General features: G+C 48.9%; 2 protein-coding genes across 9 annotated transcripts in view; both read right to left on the bottom strand.

Annotated features, from left to right (window-relative positions):
* Positions 1 to 4,495: 4,495 nt before the first annotated feature.
* IGFL1 (IGF like family member 1) lies at positions 4,496 to 15,925 on the bottom strand. The gene is made up of 5 exons (XM_024351468.3): positions 15,839 to 15,925; positions 6,788 to 7,082; positions 6,426 to 6,479; positions 6,070 to 6,313; positions 4,496 to 5,766 (listed from the first exon to the last, which is right to left on the bottom strand). The coding sequence occupies exons 2-5, from the start codon at positions 6,810 to 6,812 to the stop codon at positions 5,757 to 5,759; spliced, it is 333 nt and encodes a 110-aa protein (XP_024207236.1). The 5' UTR covers positions 6,813 to 7,082; positions 15,839 to 15,925; the 3' UTR covers positions 4,496 to 5,756.
* IGFL2 (IGF like family member 2) overlaps positions 12,051 to 23,544 on the bottom strand; it is a 101,153-nt gene continuing 89,659 nt past the window's right edge. Inside the window, exons 7-9 of one of the 8 annotated variants that reach the window (XR_008541134.1) lie at positions 19,919 to 23,508; positions 15,839 to 15,962; positions 12,051 to 15,665 (exon numbers count right to left, since the gene is read on the bottom strand). The gene's annotated coding sequence lies outside the window, so the exon portion shown is untranslated. Of the gene's footprint in view, positions 23,509 to 23,544 lie in introns of all 8 variants that reach the window. The other 7 variants (XR_010153901.1, XR_008541133.1, XR_008541132.1 and 4 more) reach the window with 7 other exon arrangements.

The following is a 23,544-nucleotide window of genomic DNA, read 5'->3' as shown; positions in this document are numbered from 1 at the left end:
CTGCTTCTAGTGAGGGCCTCAGGAAGCTTACAATTATGGCAGAAGGCAAAGGAGGAGCAGGCACGTCACATGGCAAGACAGGGAGCAAGAGAAATGTCAGACTCTTGTTACCAGCTCTTGCACAAACCAACAGGGCGAGAACTCACTTATTACTATGGGGAGGGCACCAAGCCATTTGTGAGGAATCTCCTCCCATGACCAAAACACCTCCCCAGGCCTCACCTCCAACATTGGAGATCACACTTTAACATGAGAGTTGGAGGGGACAAACATCCAAACTGTATCACAGACAAGGGCAGGTATTTGTAAGTTTTCAAAACCGGAGCTAGACTGTGCCCCAACCACAGATGCTGTGCCAGATGTTGTATCTTTATTGGGGCAAATCAAAACAGTGTTTGATCCTTGGTATGCAATTATTGATCTGGCAAATGTGTTCTTACCAAAACCCTTCAGTAGGAGTGGAATTCTGCTTCCAGAAAGATGAGGTAGGCATATGTTTCCATATCTCTCCTGCTCAGTACAGCTATAAAACAAGCATAAGAAGACTCAGAAAGGTAGGGTAAGAAGGCAGACGAAGGGAGGACCTTGGGACCACAGAAATGGCAGAGCAGGGAGTTTCCCTGAGTTTTCTTTTTTGCCTCATATATCCTAGATGCAACTCATGAGAAGCTGGAGGAGCTGGAGAAGCTGGCAACTCAAAAAGGCCAAAGGGTGCAGACAATAAAAGCCCCAGACAAGCGTATAGAACCACACGCCGTCTTTTTACTTGCCGTAAGTGTCACATTTTTCTTCTTTAATGTCACATAAGAGCAATATTTCCTTCAGGTATCTAATCACAAGAACCACCACAAATTCTAGATCCATGAGATCAGTCTTTCCGTGGAGAATTCATGTAGAGATCCCTGATCACACACTTGTCAAATAGAAAGTTTCCCAGAAAATCAGATACCATGTGTTATGAAAGAAAAGAAAGTATCTAGTCACTAAGCACCTAGTTTAGAATAAAACGCCAAACACCCAGTTTAGAATAATTTCCCAAAAAGTGTTTTCCTAAAGTAATTGAAATTTTGAAAATTGTATGAGGAGAAAGTACATTTGATTTTCTTCCTTCCTCTGACTCTTGCATCCTTCATTTTCCTGCTGCCTGTGTTAATCCCCCAGGACTGCCATAATCAGGGGCACCAGAGGGGTGGCTTGAACAGGAGAAATTGATTTCCTCACAGTTCTGGAAGGCAGAAGCATGAGATCAAGGTGTTGGCAGGATGGTTTCTTCTGAGGGTCTATCTCTTGGCTTATCCATGGCCAACTCCTCCCTGTGTCTTCACATGGCCTCTGTGTGTGTGTCTGTGCCCTAATCTCCTCTTCTTATAGGGACACCAGTCAGCTTGGATTAGGTCCTGCTCATATGACCTTTTACCGTAATCACCTTTTCAAAGGCCTTATCTCCAAATACAGTTATATTCTGAGATCCTGGGGTTAGGACCTCAACACATGAATTTAGGGGGAGACATAGGTCATCCCATATTAATGTCCAAACAAAATTTATTACTTCACATAGTCATGCCCCAAATGAAAATTAAACAACTCAAAATTAAATAGAATTTTTAAATTTCATCATTTCTTTATTATTATTATTATTATTTTTTGAGATGGAGTCTCACTCTGTTGCCCAGGCTGGAGTGCAGTGGCATGATCTCAGCTCACTGCGAGCGCCACCTCCTGGGTTCATGCCATTCTCCTGTCTCAGCTCCTGAGTAGCTGGGACTACAGGTGCCCGCCACCACGCCCGGCTCCTTTTTTGTATTTTTAGTAGAGACGGGGTTTTGCCGTGTTAGCCAGAATGGTCTTGATCTCCTGACCTCGTGATCTGCCTGCCTCAGCCTCCCAAGGTGCTGGGATTACAGGCATGAGCCACCATGTCCAGCCGATTTCTTTGTTTCTTTTTTTTTTTTTTACTATTAATGTTATTTTTTATGAGAGACAGCACGCCAAGTATTGCTATAAATATTAGGATTAATTCTATTGATGTGCTTCATGATCATGTATATTTTATGAAGATTTATTAGATCAAAAATTACAAGACTTATCTTAAAGTAATCACTCATATTAACTGTACATTTTAGCACTATTTTTATCTATTGGAATATTTTCATAGCTATAGTTAGTAAAATTCACCATAATCATTAATTAGAGCCATAATTACTTTTATAATAAATATACATTTATACTTTAACTGATGGATAAAACATCAACCTAAATATCCAAAAGGAAATTTTTAATCAAGTGACTTCTAGGAGGGTGCCTGTTCTGACGGTGGCTATTCAGGAACAAAGAGCAAATCTGAAGAAAAGGCCTGGTTCCCACTCTGGCCACACCTGTTGCCACACTGATGGGATGTGCTGATCACAGCAAGATCACAGTCAGGATAAGTGTGGGGCCAGCAATGGCCTTGCTCAAGGCACTTTGTGCTGAGGACACGTGACAGCCTGTGTGTGGTGTGTGTGTGTGTGTGTGTGTGTGTGTGTGTGTGTTTGCTTCTGTTTTTCTGTGGGTAAATACATGACCCGGTAATTTCTCAAAATAATTTTATTCTTACTACATAAGATCCACTCCAACACAGCTCTTTCTGTTCTGCTTTCTTGTTTATTGGATACCTCTTCAGGCCCAGGACGGCTCATGGAGGAGACAGGGACTCTCCCGAGGGCGAAGGCCCAAGACCTGGATGATGGGGTGGGGCCCAGGATGGGTGCCAGGGGTCTGGAGGACATGAGTGGATGAAGGCCCCGGGCTTCAGCTTCCTCTTGGTGGAATGTGGGTGATGAGGTCCGACCATGCAGCGCTGCTGTGAGGACCGGTTAAGAGGATCCCTGGGAGGTGGCCGGTGACTTGGTACCGTCACCTCAGTGACTGTTCTTCATCCTCATGGATGTTCAGAGAAGACTTGCCCACTCTCTCCACCAGACACAACCAATAAAACCTCTGAAAATTTCAGCCGAACTTTATAGCACTTTCATTCTTTTCCAATTCATTTGATGCTATTTAAATCAGACCTAGTGATTCTGGGATGCCTGAGATTCCTGTCCCTTAGAAGGGACGTCAGGTGCCATCTGTGCGCACACGTGGCATTTGGGCGGGAACCCAGAGCCCCGACTCTGGGCTTGTTGAACTCAGGTCCAAGGAGGGATTCACCACGTTGGTGTAAGGTGTGGTCTGTGTTTCAGATTCTTGTGCCAGATGAGGTGATGCTTTGATGTCAATACCTCGTGTTGGGGGAAGGTTGGGGATCTGGACCAGTGGTCTAGGGGGCCTGTATGGGGCAGGACCCAGACACATGAGGATTCCAGGTTTAAGAAGGGCGGGGCTGAGCGAGGCCTCTCGGCGCGGGTAGGTGCCTTGGGCACCTACATCCTGTTGTGCGGCTTCCGTGGGGGCGTCCAGGGCGGGGTCTGAGCCGGGAGACGCGCCTCTCTCCCGCTCTCACGGAGTCACTTAAAACTTTTTAGTTTTCCACTTAAATGACCAAATGAGATCATTTTTGGGGTGGTGGGGGGAGTGCAGGCAAGGAGAGTCACATGTGGACAGGGTGAAGGTTTAGGACGCTCACTGTGGAGGATGAGGAAGCAGCCACCCCGTGGGTGGTGTGGGTCTGTCGCTCTCTAGGCGCCAGCACAGCTCTCACGCCCTGCAGAATCCTAGCATGGGGAGGCAGAGCTCACCCAGCATTGGGTGTGCTCCCACTGATAGGCCCTGAGCTAGGGTTAGGCCTGTGAGACAGGGCGTTTGCCCTGTGATGCCAGATTGCTGCCATGGTGATGTGCCGGGTCCAGAGTTCCCGCACGTGCAGACACCTGGCCACCAGGCCCGTCTGGGGCCACTGAGGCGAGGCTGCCAACTGTGGGGCGATGATGGAACCCTTTGAGTCAGAATCTGCCCAGGGAAGCCATCGGGCAGTCCGGGAGCCTGGGTTGGCCTCGGGTGACTGAGGCCCAGGGACGCGGGTCTGGGCGCTGTGCAGACCCCCTGGCCCTGAGAAACAGGACCCAGAAAGGTGGTGGCTTCTTTGACTTTGGGGAATCCAGGTTGGTGGAGACCCTAGGGCTGAACCCTCCCTAAGGAACCTGCTTCTGGGTTGGGTAAGCAGCAGCGTGGCCCCCTCCCTGCGATCTATTCCACATCAGCACTGGCCACGAGGGTTTGTCCCTGGCACAGGGCCTGAAGAATGTGCTTCAGGTGCCTTGGCCGGCCTTTGCTTCCTCCTTCCAACCCCGAGGGCTCCTCCATAGCCCACATCCTCCGCACCCCGCCCCACCCACTCCCTCTCAGGCTCCAGCTTTGGCCCAAAGTCAGATTAAGTGTGGCATCTCTGGGCGCTGGACCTGCCCAGTGGGTTTTCCACGATCCCAGGGGACGCGTGCCTGGGATGGGTGTGTGGCAGATCAGGTTTCTGTTAGCGACCAGAAGAGTCAGTTTCCACTTCTGTTAGCGACCAGAAGAGTCAGTTTCCACTAAACTTTATTTTTGATGAATGCATACCTTAAACATTATAGAACTGGATAAACTAGTGCCTGGGGATGAGGGCGGGAATGAGAAAACAAGTCCATTAAAACCCCAGCTGGGTTTTCTCAGACCCTAAAATCTGATCAAATAATAATAGCATCCTTCCACATATTCCTCATACTGGGGTCCATTTAAGATTAAGAAACTTTCCAAGACTCTGGAGAAAGCTTTCCAGACCCTAGACACTAGTTAAAGATTAGATATTGCTAAGAATGAAACACGCTGTCTTGCAGGTGCACTCCGCACATAGGCGTGGAGCTTAGAATGCATATAAGCACTAGAAAAAGAAGTTTGTAGCTTTGAGTTGGTCTGGTAAGCTACTCTGACCTTCTCCCCATAGCCGGTTGGAGAAAGAACCTCCGTTCTTTCCCAGTCTGTCTGCATCTCCTTAACGTACATCAAGAACAAACAGCCAGATCCTGTTCTGTCCCAGAACTGGTGGGAGAGGGAGTGCCTCTCCGAAGCCCTCTCGCGATCCCCACCTCCTCCCCACCCCACCTGGGCTGCTCCCGATGCTGTGACTGGGTTCAGGGAGCCATGGGGTGGTGGAGGCTGGTGTAGGAGGGTGGCCCCTGTCCCAGGGGTGGCCAGGGTCCTAGTCACCGAGCATGAATAACAAAATAATAAATTTAAAAATAAATGGAAAAAGAAAAAATAAGTGTGTGCGTGAACAGAACAAATGGAAAGGCCCAGATGCCTCAGGGTGACAGAGAGAAGGGGCCCCACATCACCCTTTGTGACCCCTTTCAACAGTCCAAGCTCTCTAATTCATGAATTCTACAGCATTAATTTATAAAGTACATAAATTTATTATGATCCTGTGCTTTGCTCCTGGATAGAAGAGAACTTGAGATGATGGAAAATCTCACAGAAGTGTGAAGGGTTCCCCAGCCAGCCTTGGGGTGGTGCCTGGTTGATGTTGGCCATAGGGGTCATCAGGAGGGGTTCAGAGTCCCTGGGCCCCCATCAGCACACGCATCTCACGCTGTCCAGAATTCTAGAAGGGGACCTGTGGGCCTCCTCAGGGCAGCTGCAGGGTGGGCCTCAGACAGGTCACAGAATGAAGTGGGCGGTTGAGTGTGTGTTTCTCTGGCCCCCAAACAGCCACTCAGCATCCCAGATCTCAGGTAACACCAGCCTCTTTCTCCAGGCCCACCCAGGAAGGAGAATCCAGGAGTCATCGTTCCCCTGATGTTCCATTAGCTGACACTGGAGATAGTGACAGAAAGAGACACTGAGCAGGACAGAGATGGCCAGAGATGGGGGCGAGACTGAACATGGGCAGAAATGAGGACAGGAGAGCCAGGAGGAGAGGACAGCGGGGTAGAGAGAGTGAGATTCTGAGAGGGAAATAAAAATGGATGGAGACACAGGTATAGGGAAAGGGAGAGGTGGATTGAATAGAAGCAGGGGGCAGAGACAGGGAGACAAGGAGAATGGGGGCTCCACCCAGGGCAGAACAGGCATGCAGCTACCCTGCACCCACAATCCCATGGAGGGGACAGGACTCACCTGCGACAAAGCCTGTCATCCGAGGTCTGGGCTGAGTCGCAGTTCTGGTTTATCAGCTTCACCATGAAAGTCCAGGGGCAGCACTGCTCAAAGCAGACTCTGAAGGTGCAGTTTCCACACGTCTGGGTCCTGGCCAAGGGCACGATGGCATCATCATAGCAACAGTGCTGCAGGGGGTCGTAGAACTTGTCCCCACATCTCTTGTGTGGCTGGCACAGCATCAGGAAAGGAGTCATGGGGGCCACTGGAGGAGACAGAGCTGGTGAGATCCAGGAGGTGGTGGGAGGTGGGTCCCAGCCTGGGGTCCCCTGGAAGGTGTACCCCTCCTCCAGCTTCCCAAACATTCCGGGGCTCACCTGGGGCTCCGTGTGAGCAGAGGAGCCTGGAGATGCAGAAAATGGCAAAGACAGCTGTGGGAAAGGGAAGGGGAAGATGGGGTGAGTGGACAGCCACAGACACGACTGGCACTGACATTTAGAAGAAGACTGGGTGGAACCAGGGCTCGGTATGGCTTTGAGCAGCTCAGGGATTGAAACAGGGCTGTGGATGGGGCTGATCTGGGCACTATGGATGGGAAATTGCTGTGAGCAATTCATGCCTGGAGATTTGGCTGGGCATGGGAACAGGGATGAGGTGTAGTTTGGGGTAGGCAGAGAGCCCTGGTGGTGGCTGAGATTGGAGATGGGCTCAGGTGGGAATGGGGTCCTGTCCTCCTTACCCACGATGCAGCCTCGGGGAGCCATGCCTCTGGGTGGTTGCAGTGGAGTGAGCAGGGGATCAGCAGATCTCAGCCACTCCTTTTATCCCATATTTCTAGTGGAGCTGGTGATGTCATGGCATTTCCTGCCGTCCTGCAAGTCCTGCAGAGACAGGCTGGGTCCTTGGGCAGGAGAGGTGCCAGGCAGGGTATGTGTCATTGTAGCTTTGATCTCACCTTTGTAATCAGGAGAGAAGCGGTGCACCCTCCACCTTCTCTGTGCTATGTGCCCCAATCGTCCCCCACGCTGAGTCCTCTGGAAAATAGGAAGGTTCAGGATGCTCCTGGCATTAACACTCTCCGACACTCACACGTCCACACAGCGATTCCACAGGATCCTACTGAGCTATGACTTTCCTCAGTTTCCTTGGGACATTGCTAACCCATGACATCATTTCAAAGGGGCCCATTAGGTCCCAACCTCACAACCGAAACACATGGTCAAGAATCCAGTAACTGCTCAGTCACCTGCAGCTCATGGCATTCGGGTGGGAGAGACTGTGTGACTCAGGAACCTGACTTTCACAGGTTTGGAAGGTGGGAGTGGAGCTGGTGGGACCCCTGGGACTCACACTCCTCTGGGGGCTCTTCAACTCCTTCTCTGTCTCATTAATGGTCATTTACCCAGGACAGGTCCACTTGGGAGCCCACATGTCCCAGGCTTCGTGTCAGACACTGGTGATGCAGTGCTGAGTAGAAAACGCAAAGTCAGTGTCTTCGTGACGTTCATGACAGTGAGGAGAGAGAGAGAGAGAGAGGGTAGGAGAATAAAACTCCTGATTTTGGTTATTGTCGTTCTTGTGTTTGGTGTCATTGTCACTGTGAAGTTCTGGTGGAGAAATTCCACAGCCCTCCTGAGATTCTCAAAGGCATTTTTCCTTGATGTGCTTTTTCAGAGGGTTGGGTTGTGATTTTCCCTGAGAAGAGCCATCTTGGGGTCAGGATGTGAGGACAGAGGGGAAGGAGCTGTTTTGGGTCAGTTCTGTGCCCCCCTCCCCCCACCCAGCTTCTGCAGGACTTCCTCCGCTCAAGCTCACAGGCCACACCTGGCATGAACAAGCCATTCTCCTCTGGGCCAGGCAAGGTGACCTGTCACCCTCTAGGCACCATGGCTGGGTCCTAGCAGGGCATGGATGTGGTTAGATGTGTGTGTGTGGAAGATCCTGCATCTGTGTTCCTGGGGAGCACGGATAGGGGCTTCTCTCTGGAGGCAGGAGACACGGGAAGAGGCTGCAGCAGAAATGACTTCAATAAATACCAGAGTGCTCAGCACCCACCTTCTCCCTCGGCAGAGCAGACCCTGCTTCCAGCACCATCTCCCTGTCTGCTCCCTTGGCCTCCGTTCCTTGCTGCTGTGGGGTACAGCAGTGTTTTCCAGGACACAGATTAGGATGTGCTAGTAGCATGGAAAATCAATTTACTTGGGCATAAACAATGTTATTTTTAAGTGAAGAAATGGGTTAGAAAATGGGACAGTGTGCATTCACCAGAATGCTGTGCTCAACTGTTTATGACACTTTTTTAAAAAAAATTTTATTTATTTATTTTTTTGAGATGGAGTCTTGTTCAGTTGCCCAGGCTGGAGTGCAGTTGCACAATCTTGGCTCACTGCAACCTCTGCCTCCCAGGTTCAAGCGATTCTCCTGCCTCAGTCTCTGAGTAGCTGGGATTACAGATGCCCGCCAACACGCCCGGCTAATTTGTGTATTCTCCATAGAGATGGGGTTTTACCGTATTTGCCAGGCTGGTCTTGAACTTCTGACCGCAAGTGATCTGCTCACCTCAGCCTCCCAAAGTGCTGTGATTACAGGTGTGAGCCACTGCACCCAGCCTGTTTAGGACCCTCTTATTGGGACTGTGTATATTCCAAGTAATGATAGAATATTATTATATTGTTCTATCGTATGATATTATTATATGATAGCATAGCACATATCTAGAACTAGATATCTAGTTTCTGGAGGGAGTCACAGCCAAATGGTGAGGACACTTGGGAGCACAGAAGCCTCCAGGATCATCTCCTTCTTCTCTAAGAGCCACTGACATGTCTCCCCTTTGATGTCTTCCATAAAGGGGTAGAGTTCTCAGGTCCTTGGTTCCAGGCATTTTCTGGGAGGCTGCAGTGGAGCCCTGCACTGGTCTTACTGTCTCTACCAAGAAGAGGCAAGGCTGCCTGCATATGAGCCAGAGTGACAGAGTGGAGCACCTTCCCCAGGGCAGGGGCAGGGTGGGCACCTCTGAGGAGGGAGGAGTCCAGCTGCTCCTTCCTGGCCTCTCAGAGCAGCTGAGTCAGCGCAGCATCTGGAAGGTGGAGGGAGATTTTAGCAGATCATGGGGGCCTCGGAGGCTGGGACAGTGTGAGGCCAGTGGGCACCCGTCCAGGGCTCCCTGGACACTAAGAGCCTCCGACTAGACATGAGGAGGCTTTAGGGTCAGTCCTGCGTTCAAACCCTGTCCCTGCACCTTCCTGAGGTGTCAGAAGAGTCTGTGCACACAGCCATGTCCAATCCCGCCACCAATCCCTCGGAGTCCCCCTTCCTAACATGCCCACTCTGGAGCGTCCACATCTGGGCATGGGTCTGTCTTCTGCCTGGGGACCCAGATGTGTGAGGTGGGACCAGGATTTCCCAGTGGAAGCCTGTCCTCAAGTGTCTGGAGAAGATCCCAGGTGTCTGGATAGTAAATGTAAACCCTGACCTCAAACGACCATCATCATCATTCTCTCACCCACTTCCTGGATCCAAGCAGGACACGGGCTGAGGTTCTGCTGCTGGTTGTCAGTGACACAGGCTGGGCCAGGACCCAGGTCTCCTGACCTCCTACCCAAGGGCTGCCAAACTCCCCAGGCCTGGCCCCTCTGGGAAGAGCAGGAAGGCTCTGTTCACAGACACTCCTGGAGGACACCCAGGTCTGATGTTCCCAGGGCTCCCGGGCAGGGCTGGCAGATCTTGGCTTCTGGAATGTGAAACCCCGGAGGACGTTGGCATTTCCCGCTGTCAGCAGCTCCCCCACTGCTTGCCCTTTTACGCCAGGAAAAAATAGGAATCTCCCTCCTGGCAGCTTTGGAGTGGCCTTTCCATCTGCCCTCAGGGAAGCCCTGCTAGGAAACAGGCGGGAATGAAGTGGAATTTCAGGTGTGCAGGTATGTCAGGTATGTAGAAGGAAGGCCGGGTTTCCCCAGGCCAGAGGCCCCTCCGCTTCTGGCTGACAAGGAGGGGTCTGTGTGAGTCATTTTCTCCAAACACAATGTTGGGATTTCAGAAGCTCCCTGCAAGGGGGGTTTCTGTTGACCAAAGCCTGATCCCTGCTCTGGCATGATCCTTCGTATGATGCAGACCAGTGAATTAAGAGCCTCCATGTCATAGGAGGGGCTGGCGGAGAGGCCCCAGGGTTTGCCACCAGGAATGAAGCTAGAACAATTAAGATCTGGATGCCAGTTCTGTGGCTAGAATAGTGTCTCAGCAATTCAGGGCCATCACCTGGACATGAGATGTTCCTGTGGCTACTACCGAGAGACACAATGGCTGTGCTGCCCAGAGATTCAAATGCATCCAGAATCCCAGCTACAAGGTCCTCTGGGAAGGAAAGCATGAAGCTTCCAGCCTCTGCAGGCAGAAGGTCCTGAAGATGTAGGCTGGATTCCAAGTGTCCACACCCACATCCTGCACACCCTCCCTGGCTCTCACTGTCCTTGGCTTAACACAGCTAATTGGGAGAGCCACAGCGTCACCCCTGCTTCTGCACCCAATACCCCATCCTTCTTCATTCTTCTTCTTTCACTTAAATGTCACCCATCCTCTGAAATCTTCTTGAGCATCAAGGCTGAGGTCAGTCACCTGTTACCTCCTGATAGCACTGTGGTTGTCATCTGCCATGCCCTCACCACAGTTCTTTGTGGCTTTTCTGCTAAGGCAGACACCCCAAAATCAGGTCTCTGCTGTGGTTTCTGATCATCAGCAGGAAGTGAACAAGTCTTTTCAGTGACCAAATTGATTGAGGGCTTTATTTTTAGTTGAACCAGAGCAGACCATTCAGCACCAGAGGTCTGGACAGTTCTTTTTGTTCTCCCACCAACACTCTCCACCAGTTAAATACACATTTTTGCTTAACTTTTCATGTGTGTATGTGTGTGTGTTTTCAAGTGTGCAATTCAGTGGCATTTCACAATATTTTGCAATTGTCTGTGATAATCTGAGCAAAAAACTTGATAATTATTTCCAGACTCTCAAATACATTATGACCCCAGGACAGTTAAGACCACAGAACCTCCTCTGTGAAAAGGTTTTTCCTCCTCTGCTCTACAGGAATTTAATCTCCTTCCTGTGTGAATGAATGTGCTTGTTCTGAGGAGAAGGAAGGAGGGTTCCTCTGAAAAAAGTCATTTGGGATCCAAATTTGGAGATGTTCCCTTTAGGGAGGCTGACACACTCTTGTCAATTTTTGCTTTCCCTTTTCTTTGTGATTGTGTGTAACCCACGTGATGAAGTCACAACTATTTTTCCTAGTAGTTTCAGCCAAGGGATTTATAAACATAGTAAGCTGGAAGACTCTGAGTCTCACCCGTCCCTACCCTCTCCTAGCAGGTGGTTGATGCTGTTGGCAGCCTGGGCTCCTGCAGCCCTGCGTGTGGCCGTGTCCTGTGTTAGGAGGGCTAAGCGGGGAAAAGGTGGGCTGTGGAGTCCAGCTTTAGAGCATCCCCCATGCATCTGACTCTGTAGGGCACAGCTGAGAAGCAGCTTCACAGGGAAGCCCTGGGGCTGTCTGGAAGACAGGGAGGTTTGAAGACCTGCAGGCAACAAGTCTCACCAAGTCACCATGACAGGACAGACAGGTTGAGTGAGACACACCCTGAACATAGGGCTTTCATCATCAATTCACTTTTTTCATTCATTCATTTAATACACCCTGTGCACTTCCTCTGTGCCAGTGGATTCTATGGCCACAGTTGTGACTTAGTTCCAGGTCCTGCCCTCCTGGTTTTCATAGTCCAGGGAGGACAGAGACACCTCTCCAAACAGTGACGACCCAGGGTGAGCAAGGCTGGGAGCAGTGCCAAGGGCACCAGAAATGGCTTCCTGGAGGAGGGCACCAGGAGACAATCATTGGATGGCTCTGGCTTTCCCACCTTTCTTCTTGCCCAGAGTTCCCAGAATCATTGTAGAATGCACTAGAAGTGCGTGTTAGTTCATTTTCATGGTGCTATAAAGAATGACCTGAAACTGGATAATTTATAGAGGAATGAGGTTTAATTGATTCAGTTTTTCATGACTAAGGAGGTCTCAGGAAATGTACAATCATGGCAGAGGGTGAAGGGAAGGCAAGGCACATCTTCCATGATGGCAGGAGAGAAAGAGAGGGAGCAGGGAACTGCCACACACTTTTAAGCCATCAGATCTCGTGAGAACTCGACCACTATCATGAGAACAACAATAGAGAAATTGCCCCCATGATCCAGTCACCTCCCACCAGGTCCCTTCCCTGACACATGGGGATTACAATTTGAGAGAAGAGTTGTGTGGGGACACAGAGCCAAACTATATCAGAATGCACCATCCTAAGAAAGGAGGAACTGCCTGAAAGTGCCCGGGCTTCGTTTCTATTCTTCCCAGAGAATGCAACAACTTGAGCTACAGAGAAACTGCCCAGGACAGCCCTGGCCTCGTTCCCATCCCTTCTAGAGGGGGTCTCCTGTAACACTAGCCCAGGGCGTGTCCACCACATATAAAACCCAGAGCTCACTGCTGAGTCCTCAGCTGTGGTGCAAGTGGGGCAAGCACGGGAGACTCTATCTGCCCTGGGCCGTGCTCCTGAGCCTCGGGGGACCAGTGAGTCATGCAGCCTAGGCTTCCGCTGTCCCTCGCTGCCTGTCTGTAAGTAATTAACCTGCTTTGTGGAACTGGCTGTGGCTGTGGGTGTTCTGTTCACCACGCTCAGTGTAGTCAGAGTGCAGCCCAAGATGCGGTGGCTGAAGTGTTCAGACCCCTATTCCGGGTGGTTAGCGCAGTGGTGACCTTTGCCATCCTCCCTGCAGTGGGAGTCCTCCCTTGGGATTGGTAACTCATGAGTGCTGCAAATTTGGCAGAGTAAGGGGGGTCCAATCTGATGAACCCATGGCTTACCAGGTGTGCTGTAACATGAAAATGTGTGTTCTTTGGCCCTCTTCCTATTATGATGCTAAACTTGGAACTTCCTGAGTGACAGGAGTGTCTTTTGTTATTCCTAATGAGCCTCTTTCAGATCACACAGCATCAGCTCATGCTAAAAATATGACTTAGGGTAGGGTCCCCAGGTAGCCTCAGCATCACGGCAGTCACCAGAAGAAAGACCAAAAGATTTGAGGATTAGAGGGAAGGAACCTTCGGTGTCACCCACTAACCTCCAAGAAAGGTGATGATGGGGAGGCGATAAAGACCAAAGTATAAAAACTTTTTTTTTTTTTTTTTGAGACAGAGTTTTGCTCTGTCACCCAGTCTGGAGTGCAGTGGCACGATCTTGGCTCACTGCAACCTCCCCCTCCCAGGTTCAAGCAATTCTCCCTGCCTCAGCCTCCCGAGTAGCTGGGATTACAGGTGCCCGCCACCACGCCCGGCTAATTTTTGTATTTTTTAGTAGAGATGAGGTTTCCCCATGATGGCCAGGATGGTCTTGAACTCTTGACCTCAGGTGATCCACCCGCCTTAGCCTCCCAACGTGCTGGGATTACAGGTGTGAGCCACCATGCCCAGCCTAAAAACTCCTGAACAAGAAGAATTGAACTTCCTGGCTGCTGAACACATGGAGGTGCTGAGAGGATCTGGAGTCCAAGGAGGCCATGGAAGCTCCCACCATACCCATTGCTTCCCCTGTCCACCTCCCCTTATGAGCCTCGGTGAGAACTGGTCTTTCTTCTCAGTGCACCCGAGCTACAGGCAGGCCCTAAGCAGGAAATATAAGTGATCAGATTGTGATTCAGGAAAGTCCGTGTGTCCTTCTGTTGGGAGGAGGCTGGTTGGGAGGACTGAGATGGGAGCAGGAGACCAGGCAGGAGGCTGATGGGGCAGAAATACTCATGCAATTTCCAGAGTCCTGCAGGCCCACTCGCTCTCATGGGTGGATGAGATAAGCACTCACATCCCCGACCCCATTTCTCACTCTCACTTCTGGCCTCCCCTCTCCTGCAGCTGCAGGGTAGAGCAGTGATCTCCAACATGGGGATTGTGACACTTTTTCAGGTTGTGAACCAATTTATTTGTCACCATGGGTATCTTAGATATTAAACTAGCATCAGTAAAGAATAGAGGAATGTGCACGCTACAGTATCTTATTCGTCTGTTTAATTAAACTTTCTTTTGGGCTGTGTGTAAGCCATAAATAATGTGATATGAGTTTTTCCTAGTGAGTCACAGCCAAACAGTTACTAAACACTGGGAGGAAAAAATCCTCTGGGCACAGGTTCACCTCGTCTTTCCTAAAATCACTGGCTAGCTGCCCTGGCCTGTTGCCCCAAAAAAACAAGTTGAGAGCTCACAGCCTCAGTCCTAGGTCCTTCCTGGGCGGGCTGAGATTGGGCTTGGCATTCAGCCTGCTAAAAAGAGGGTTGAATTTAGGTCTGGAGACCAGCCAGTGCCAAGGAGAAGCACATTCCTCAGGGCAGGGTTGGGTTGGTGTCTCTGGGGAGGGAGGAGCCCAGCTGGCCGTCCTTGGCCTTGGTCCTGATCTCTCAGGGCAGCTGAGTCAGGCTGGGAAGAGAAATCAGCAGAGGGAGATGATGACAGAGTCGGGGAGTCACAGGCTGAGTGGGAGGGAGGGCAGCGGGACTGACCCGGGGCTCCGTGGATGCAAGAGCCCCTGTCTCAGCAATCCTGAGACTTTGCGGTCACACACACCTGGGTTGGAACCTTTTCTTTACATTTTCTCAAAGGGTTAGATAAGCTATTTTCTAGCAGCCCTTTCATCTCCCTGTATGGCAAGAACATTCAGTTTTGGAGATTATCAACTTTCCAGTCCTTAGTCACATCCACTGCACATCTGGGCAGAGCATGTGCTCCCTCTCTGCACAGCAGAAGGACATTCAAACCCCTCAAAACCCAGCCAACATGCAGCAACCCTCACCATGGGCCCATGCACAAAAAATAGGCAAAGCCACCTGCCTAAGTGCCCACTTGCTTCACACTGGACCAAGCCTGAATCCTTCTTCTTGGGGAGTGCTGACACTGGGTTCTATTTTGGTTATAAAATTTATTTTATATCCATGAGCAACTGTGTGTCATTTCTCCTGAAACCGATTACAATTCCAAGGTGGGGAATTTTCCCAGCAAGCAGCAGGGGCCACTAAAACCCCATATCAAAATTCCCAAAGAAGCAGTCTGTGCCTGTCCCCCATCCCAGAGCTGCCCACTCTGGGTTGTCACTGTCCAGGGACAGTGGGCCTGAAACTCTCTGAGGACAGGAAGCCAGGCTGCATCACTCACTGCCATGTCCCTAGTTACTGGGGATCCCATCTCTTTCCAGGGTCACAGGACTCTCATGGCTTCCTTGGAAATAAGAGTAAACTCCAACTCCCATTGGTCACATTTTGTCACCCTAGTTTCCTCTATGTAAGAAAGAACCTGGCATGAGGGCCCCCTGCAGCTCATAGACACCATCTGGACGGGACTCAGGCACTCCTGTTCCAGCCCAGAATCCCCCTCAGTCCTGAGCTGAGCCCCTCCAGAAAGGCAAGCAGCCCCTGATCCCAGATGCCCCAGGCTGGCCTCAGGAAAGACTTTCCCACAACCCCAGGTGCTGCTGGGGAACCTGAGCTTCTGGAACGTGGCACACAGGAGAGCATTGGGATTTCATCCTGTCGTGGGCTTGCCCTCTGGAATAAGTGCAGAAGAGATTGAATCATTATCCTGGTGACACCTGGGTGTGATTTCCACCTGGCCTCAAGGAGTCTCTCCCAGATGACAGGCAGGAATTTGGTGGAATTTCAGATGTTCAAAAAGAATATTAGGAACGCAGATGTCACTGAGGGAGAGGGTTGGGCCTCACCAGTGCCTGAACGCCCATCCTCTGATATCCACCTGGGTGGGTGGAGTGCTCTGTGTTCCACCTGCACACTTCACGCATGTAGGCTGGTCCCCGCTACCTGCAACAAGAACTTAGGTCCCAGCCCCTGAAAGAAAAAAAAACAGGGAAAAAAATTACACCATGTAGGGTATGCCAACCTTAAAGGAAGAAGCTGAAGCAAAATTATATAAGTAGAACTTTATTTGGGCCAAGCTTGAGAACTGCAACCTGGGATCATGGATGCAAGTTGCAGTGAATGCACATTCTGCTTAGCAGCAGTTACAAGTGGATGTTTAAAGGCAAAAAAGGGGGACAAGCAGTGGGGTTGATACAAAGTTGTTTGTCAGGAGTTTTCATGGGTTTACAGAAATGGCACTGGTTAGTGACTGGCTACATATTATTAAGTTATAGGGTGTGGGTTATAGTGTCAGGTGTGGCATTATTAGGTTAATTTATGGCTACTTGTGGCAATAGCAAGCAGTTTCCAGAGATGAAGATATAGCTCAAAGGGAGGAGTATGACATGATTGGATGTCTCATTTTAATGCCTCTCTGGGCCTGAAAATTGAAAATATTTTCATTCCTTAGATAAAAGTTATTTTCTCAAAAACATAAGAGTGAAATGCTTTAAATAAGACCAGACATTTGCCCAGCAACTGCCTGTCCAAACTCAAAACTGATGCCACCCTTGTTATTAATCTTTTTAACCAACGATAATGTTTTTCAAAACAATCATGTAATCCTTGTCTGGGTATGGCAGCTCATGCCTGTAATCTCAGTGCTTTGGGAGGCCAAGGCAAGAGAATCATTTGAGGCCAGGAGTTTGAGACCAAGGTGGGCAACACAGCGAGACCCAGTCTCTACAAAAAATACAAAAATTAGCTGGCATGGTGGTATGTGCCTGTAGTCCTCGGTATTCACGGCTTTGACTTTGTTTTAGCCTTTCCTCCTTCTAGATAACACATATTAAGATATCATAGTAGGACACTTAGGCTGCCATAACAAAATACCACAGACGGGGTGGCTTAAACAACAGAAGTTAATTTTCTCACACTCTGGAGGTTGGAAGTCTAAGATCAAGGTGCTGGTCAATGCCGTTTCTGTTGAGGGCTCTCTTTCTGGCCTGCAGACAGCTGCCCTCTCACTGTGTGCTGACATGGCCTCTTCTTTTGTGTGTGCAGGGAGAGAGTACAAGCTCTCTGGTGGCTCTTCTTATAAGGACACCAATCCTATCAGGTCAGGGCCATACCCTTATGACCTCAAGCACTTCCTTAGAGGCTCCACATTCAATTACAGCTACAGTGGGTTTCAGGGCTTCAACATATAAATTTTGAAGAAGACATAAACACTCAGTCCATAATAGATAATGTATTTTTGTCCAGTAAAGTGTGAGCCCTGGTCCCCATCCATATCGGTAGGGGATGCCATATGCTGCACACAGCTGCTCTAGTCTTTTTATGGTGGTTTTCTGGGTGGCACGCTTGCTGGGATATGCCTGCATTAGCCCCATTGTAGGGGTCTGCACAAGTCAAGGCATAGCAGCAGCCATCAGATACGGGCAAAGGTCCTATATAGTCTACCTGCCACCACGGAGCCAGGCTCCGACCCTGGCTGATCTGCCCAGTATCATGCAGCAAGGGGCTGCGGCTCTCCTGCACACACATAGGACATTATTGACAGATGCGTACTATGTCTTTATGTCATAGTGGTGGGCACCAGTTCTTCACTGTGGCCCAAAGGGTACCTGTTGCGGGAAGTCAGGGACCCCCAAACGGAGGGACCGGCTGAAGCCATGACAGAAGAACGTGGACTGTGAAGATTTTATGGACATTTATTAGTTCCCCAAATTAATACTTTTGTAATTTCTTATGCCTATCTTTACTGCAATCTCTAAACATAAATTGTAAAGATTTCATGGACACTTACCACTTCCCCAATCAATACCCTTGTGATTTCCTATGCCTGTCTTTACTTTAATCTCTTAATCCTGTCAGTTGAGGAGGATGTATACCATTCCAGGACACTGTAATAATTGCATTAACTACGAAAATTGTACAGCATGTGTGTTTGAGCAATATGAAATGCGGGCACCCTGAAAAAAGAACAGGATAACAGCAATTGTTCAGGGAATAAGAGAGATAACCTTAAACTCTGATCTCCAGTGAGTGGGGCAGAACAGAGCCATATTTCTCTTCTTTCAAAAGCAAATGGGAGAAATATCACTGAATTCTTTTTCTCAGCATGGAACGTCCCTGAGAAAGAGAATGCGCACCTAGGGGTAGGTCTCTGAACTGGCCCCACCCCCGGGGCGTACCTGTCTCTTATGGTCGAGATTGCAGAGGTGAAATAAACTCCAGTCTCCCATAGCACTCCCAGGCTTATTAGGAAGAGGAAATTCCCACCTAATAAATTTTGGTCAGACCGGTTGATCTCAAAACCCTGTCTCCTGATAAGATGTTATCAATGACAGTGGTGCCTAAAACTTCATTAGCAATTTTAATTTCACCTCAGTCCTGTGGCCCTGTGATCTCACCCTGCCTCCACTTGCCTTGTGATATTCTATTACCCTGTTAAGTACTTGATGTCTGTCACCCACACCTACTCTTATACTCCCTCCCCTTTTGAAAATCCCTAATAAAAACTTGCTGGTTTTTGTGGCTTGTGGGGCATCACGGATCCTACCAATGTGTGATGTCTCGCCCGGACGCCCAGCTTTAAAATTTCTCTCTTTTGTACTCCGTCCCTTTATTTCTCAAGCCAGCCAATGCTTAAGAAAATAGAAAAGAACCTACATGATTATCGGGACAGGTCCCCCGATAGGTATCTTGTTCTTAATGTCCTTTTTGTTAGCCAGTGGGCCACATCTTCTGTTTCTAACACCTTTTTGGAAGTTAGAAACAGAACTTCCTCCAGTAGGTCAATGAGGGATAGCTAGTCCACCTGCTGATTTCCAGGTGGTACAGGTGCTGTGCAGGCATCCACATGCTAGGCCATTATATGCATGTCCCAGATACAATGGAGAATGTCCTTCCACATGTCAGCCTCCCCAAAGGGGGTGGCCAGCTACCATCCAATCCGGTGTTTCCCACTGTAGTAGCAACATGGTAAGTCCCTTAAAGATGGACCAGCTATTGATGCACAGGACTATTGGGTCCGGCTCACAGAAGAGACAATCCAGGTGGCTCACAGCTCAGCCCATTGGCTATTATGTCCTTTGCCTGTATCAAGCCGGATACTATCAGTGGATGGCTGGATGGCCATGGCTATCCAAGTGCAGGCATTGCCTCGTGACAAGCCACCTCTGTACCAGGCCTGGTCAGAAATTGGGCCCTGTCCCTCTTGCATGAGGAGGTAATTTGTGGAGGCTCAGTGTCTGTGTCAAAGGCCCTCCTTCAGCTGTCATGTAGGTGACAGGGCCACGCACCAAATGGAGCCCTGTGCTAGTTAATGTGCTCCCTGTGCTAGTTAATGTGCTCCTCTGTGCAAGCATGCATGCTATTTGGCCACACTCTGTGTCTGGGCATTCCCAGACTTTGGTTTCTGGAAGGTGTCCTTCAGCCAACCTGCTATGGGGTGCTGGCTGCAGACTAGAATGGGACCCCCTTTGTAACATCCTCCCCTTGTTGTAAGGCATGATATGTAGTGTAGCATTGTTCATCCATGATTCTACAGATAACTTCAGCACCCTTCCATAGTTGGGACCGGAATACTACAGGCACATATCTGTGTCCTTGCCTTTGCCACAGGCTGCGCCCAAACCTCTTGGAGTAACTGGCTATGTCAAATTTACAAGGCCGTCCCTGCCCTAGAACACCCAAGGTTTGTATTCACTTCACTGTGAGTTTAGCTTGTCCAAAGGCATCATCCTCCTTTGTGGACCAGTCCCAGTGGGCCCCTTTCTTGACTAAGCAGTACAAGGGCCTAACAAGTTGGGCCACATGGGGAATAAAAAGACATCAATACCCTAGAAGGCCTAAGAAGGTTTGCAACTGCTTTGGTGTGGTAGGACATGGTTAGGCCTACACCATATCTATAATGACAGATGGAACAACTTTAGTCTTACCTGACCAGATGACACTCAAGTATTTGATTGATAAGCCTGGACCCTGAACTTTGTCTACATTGACCGCCCATCCTCTGTTCACGAAGTGAGACAGCAAGGTGGGGCCTGCAGTTTCTAAGCTGAAAAAAGACTCAGAAGTTAGTGATATCATCAATGTAATGGAAAACACATGCCTTCTCCAGAGCACTCCATCTACTCAGGTCAGCAGCCACTATGAGGTTATGTAAATATCCCTCACGCAAGACGTAAAGGTCTATTGTTCTCCTTTACCAGGTGACTGTAAATTGGTCTTGACCCTCTGAGGAAATGGGGATGCTGCAGAAGACACTGGCTAAATTGATAAAGTGGTATGTACCAAGTGCCTCTCCTATCCTCATCAGGAAGCAGGTGATCAACTGGGGCCTCCAGCCACCCCTGCTGATGTTCTCCAGCTGACAGAGGTTTGAATTCTCCCTGGGATGGAACCCCCAGAGGGAGGGGTGGGCTGCCATCTTTGCTGTTTGGATAACTTAGCTGTTTCAGCCTTTGGGTATTGGAGAGTCTGAGCTGACTGGGGGCAGAAGAGGTCCCCCCGCACAGCACAGCTGCTCCACCAAAAGGTGGTCAGACTTCTTCTTTAAATGGGTCCCTGATCCCATTCCTCCTCACTGGGTGGAATGTCCCAACCAGGACCTACAGTCACCCCTGTTTGTGTTCTCCATCCTACAGAGATTTGTAACCTCCCTGGGACAGAGCTCCCAGAGGGAGAGACGGGCCACTATCTTTGCCATTTAGATGACTTAGCTGTTCCAGCCTTTAGGCCTCAGAGTATCTGAGGAACCAGGGGCTGACATGGACCCCCAGCACAGCACAGCTGCTCTACCAAAACATGGCCAGACTGTTTCTTTAAGCAGGTCCCTGATCCCATTCCTCCTCACTGGGCAGGACCTCCCAAATGGGGTCTTCAGCCACCTCCTACAGGTGCCTTTGCATTGGCAACAGGCCTGTATCATCCTGGGATGAAGCTTCAGGGAGGGACTGCTGCTATTTTTGCTGTTTCACAGTCTTCACTGGTGATACCTCCAGGTACTGGACTATCTGAGGCAACTAAGGACTGGAGCAGGCCCCCAGAATACCACAGCAGCCCGACAGAAAAGAGGACAGACTGTTACATTGGTGCCCATTCCCATGTCTCCTCATCAGGCAGATTCTCCAAGCCTAGGCCTCCAGCCACCCCCTGCCAGAGCTATGAAGCCAGTAGCAACTCAGCAACTCCATGAACAGAGCCTCCAGTGCCATCTGAAAGCCTCTCTGCCACTGCCTCTGCAGTGGAACTGTCCTTGCCACCCTCAGACTAACAAAGGAGCAAGGGCCCTAAGTGCTTTATTCACACCTCCAACAAGCTGCAGTCAATCCAAGGAGAGGAGATCAGTCTGTTTCCCATGGGTCCCATACTCCCTCTCCCACTGCTCATCACCAGGCAGGGAACCCCTGGCATGGACCCACGGCACAGATGCTCCACCTTGGGCTGACTGCACTGAGTGACTGCTGACCTTCATCTCTCTGGAATGGAGCCCCCAGGAGACAAGCAAACAACCCTTGGCCACAACCACTAATAAGATCCCTTCCTCTGCTGCTTCCAACTTGAGGAAGGAACATAAACACTGAGATCACCCCAGAGTTCCAGTGGGCAGCCCAGGAGTCCCAAGTCATAATCACAGCCAGCACTCAAGAGGGAGAGGAACCCACACTTTCAGAGCATTGTGAGAAAACACAGCTGCAACTGTGAGGAAACATAGGGGAGCCATACAACTGACCAATAAGCCTAAGTGCCACCTGCTGGATCACACCCCAAAGCTTCAACATAAATAATACCTTACTAACATATCCAGCCTCTGAAACCAGAGACAAGAAGTCAGCTTCAAATAAAGACCCCACACAAAGCCTCAGCCCAGGGAAAACATTCAGAAAAGAAGTCTATTGACTGTACTTAATCTACACTGAGGTTAAAGAAACACCCACACACAGAGATGAGAAAGAAGCAATGCAAGAACTCCAGTAACTCAAATGGCCAGAGGGTCATATGTCCTCCAAACGACCACACTAGTTCTGCAACAAGAGTTATGAACCATGCTGAACTAGCTGAAATGACAGAAGTAGAATTCAGAATACAGAGAGAAACAAAGATCACTGAAATTCAGGATGGCGGCAAAACCCAATCCAAGGAAAACAAGAGTCACAATAAAGTGATACAAGAACCAAAGGACAAAATAGCTGGTATAAAAAAGAACCTAACAGGTCTGACAGAGCTGAATAACACAACACAAGAATTTCACAATGCAATCACAAGTATTAACAGTAGAATAAACCAAGCTGAGGAAAGAATCTCAGAACTTGAAGACTGGTTCTTTGAAATAAGAGAGTCAGACAAAAATAAAGAAAAAAATAAAAATAAAAATAAATGACCAAATCTCCAAGAAGTATGGGATTATGTAAACAGGCTAAATTTATGAATCACTGGCATCCCTGAAAGGGAGAGGGAGAAAGCAAACAACTTGGAAAACATACTTCAGGATATTGTCCATGAAAACTTTCTCAACCTTGCTAGAGAAGCCAACAGACAAATTCAGGAAATACAGAGAACTCTTGCAAGATTCTACACAAGGAGATCATCCCCAAGACACATAATCATCAGATTTTCCAAGGTTGAAATGAAAGAAAGAATGTTAAAGGCACCTAGAGAGAAATGGCAGGTCACCTACAAAGAGAACCCCATCAGGCTAACAGCAGACTTCTCAGCACGAGCCAGAAGAGATTGGGGATCTATATTCAACATTCTCAAAGAAAAAGTCTTCAACCAAGAATTTTATATCCAGCCAAACTATGCTTCCTAAGATCCTTTTCAGATAAGCAAATGTTGAGGGAATTCATTACCACCAGGTCTGCCTTACAAGAGATTTTGAAAGGAGCACTAAATATAGAAAGAAAGACCACAACCAGCTAATACAAAAACACACTTAAACACACAGACCAGTGTCACTATAAAGCAACCACACAAACAAGCCAACATAATAACCAGCTAACAGCACAATGACAGGATCAAATCCACATATATCAATACTAACCTTTAATGTAAACAGGCTAAAGGCCTCACTTAAAAGACACAGACTAGTAAGCTGGATAAAAAAGCAAGACCCAATGGTATGCTGTCTTCAAGAAGCCCATCTCACACTTAATGGCACTCATAGGCTCAAAATAAAGGAATGGAGGAAAATCTACTAAGCTAATGGAAAACAGAAAAAAGCAGGAGTTGCAATCCTAATTTCAGACAAAGACATTAAACCAACGAAGATAAAAAAAGAAGGGCATAACATAATGGTAAAGGGCATCACATAAATTCAACAAGAAGACCTAATTATCCTAAATATATTTGCAACCAACAGAGAAGCACATAGATTAATAGAGGAAACTCTTAAAGACCTTCAAAGAGACTTAGACTCCCACACAATAATAGTGTACTTAAAAACTCTCCAGCCTTTCGTTTCAGCAGAGCTGAGTTCAATCTCTTTCCTCTTTCCTCCATTGCAATAGTCTTGAATAGTCTTCCTTGCCTATTTAAATCCAAAAAAAAAAAAAAAAAAAAAAAA

The sequence above is a fragment of the Pan troglodytes genome, chromosome 20 (genome assembly GCF_028858775.2).
Source record: "Pan troglodytes isolate AG18354 chromosome 20, NHGRI_mPanTro3-v2.0_pri, whole genome shotgun sequence".
NCBI classification, from domain to species: domain Eukaryota; kingdom Metazoa; phylum Chordata; class Mammalia; order Primates; family Hominidae; genus Pan; species Pan troglodytes.
The sequence above is the reverse complement of the archived record's forward strand: the minus strand, read 5'-3'. Positions and strand labels throughout refer to the sequence as shown.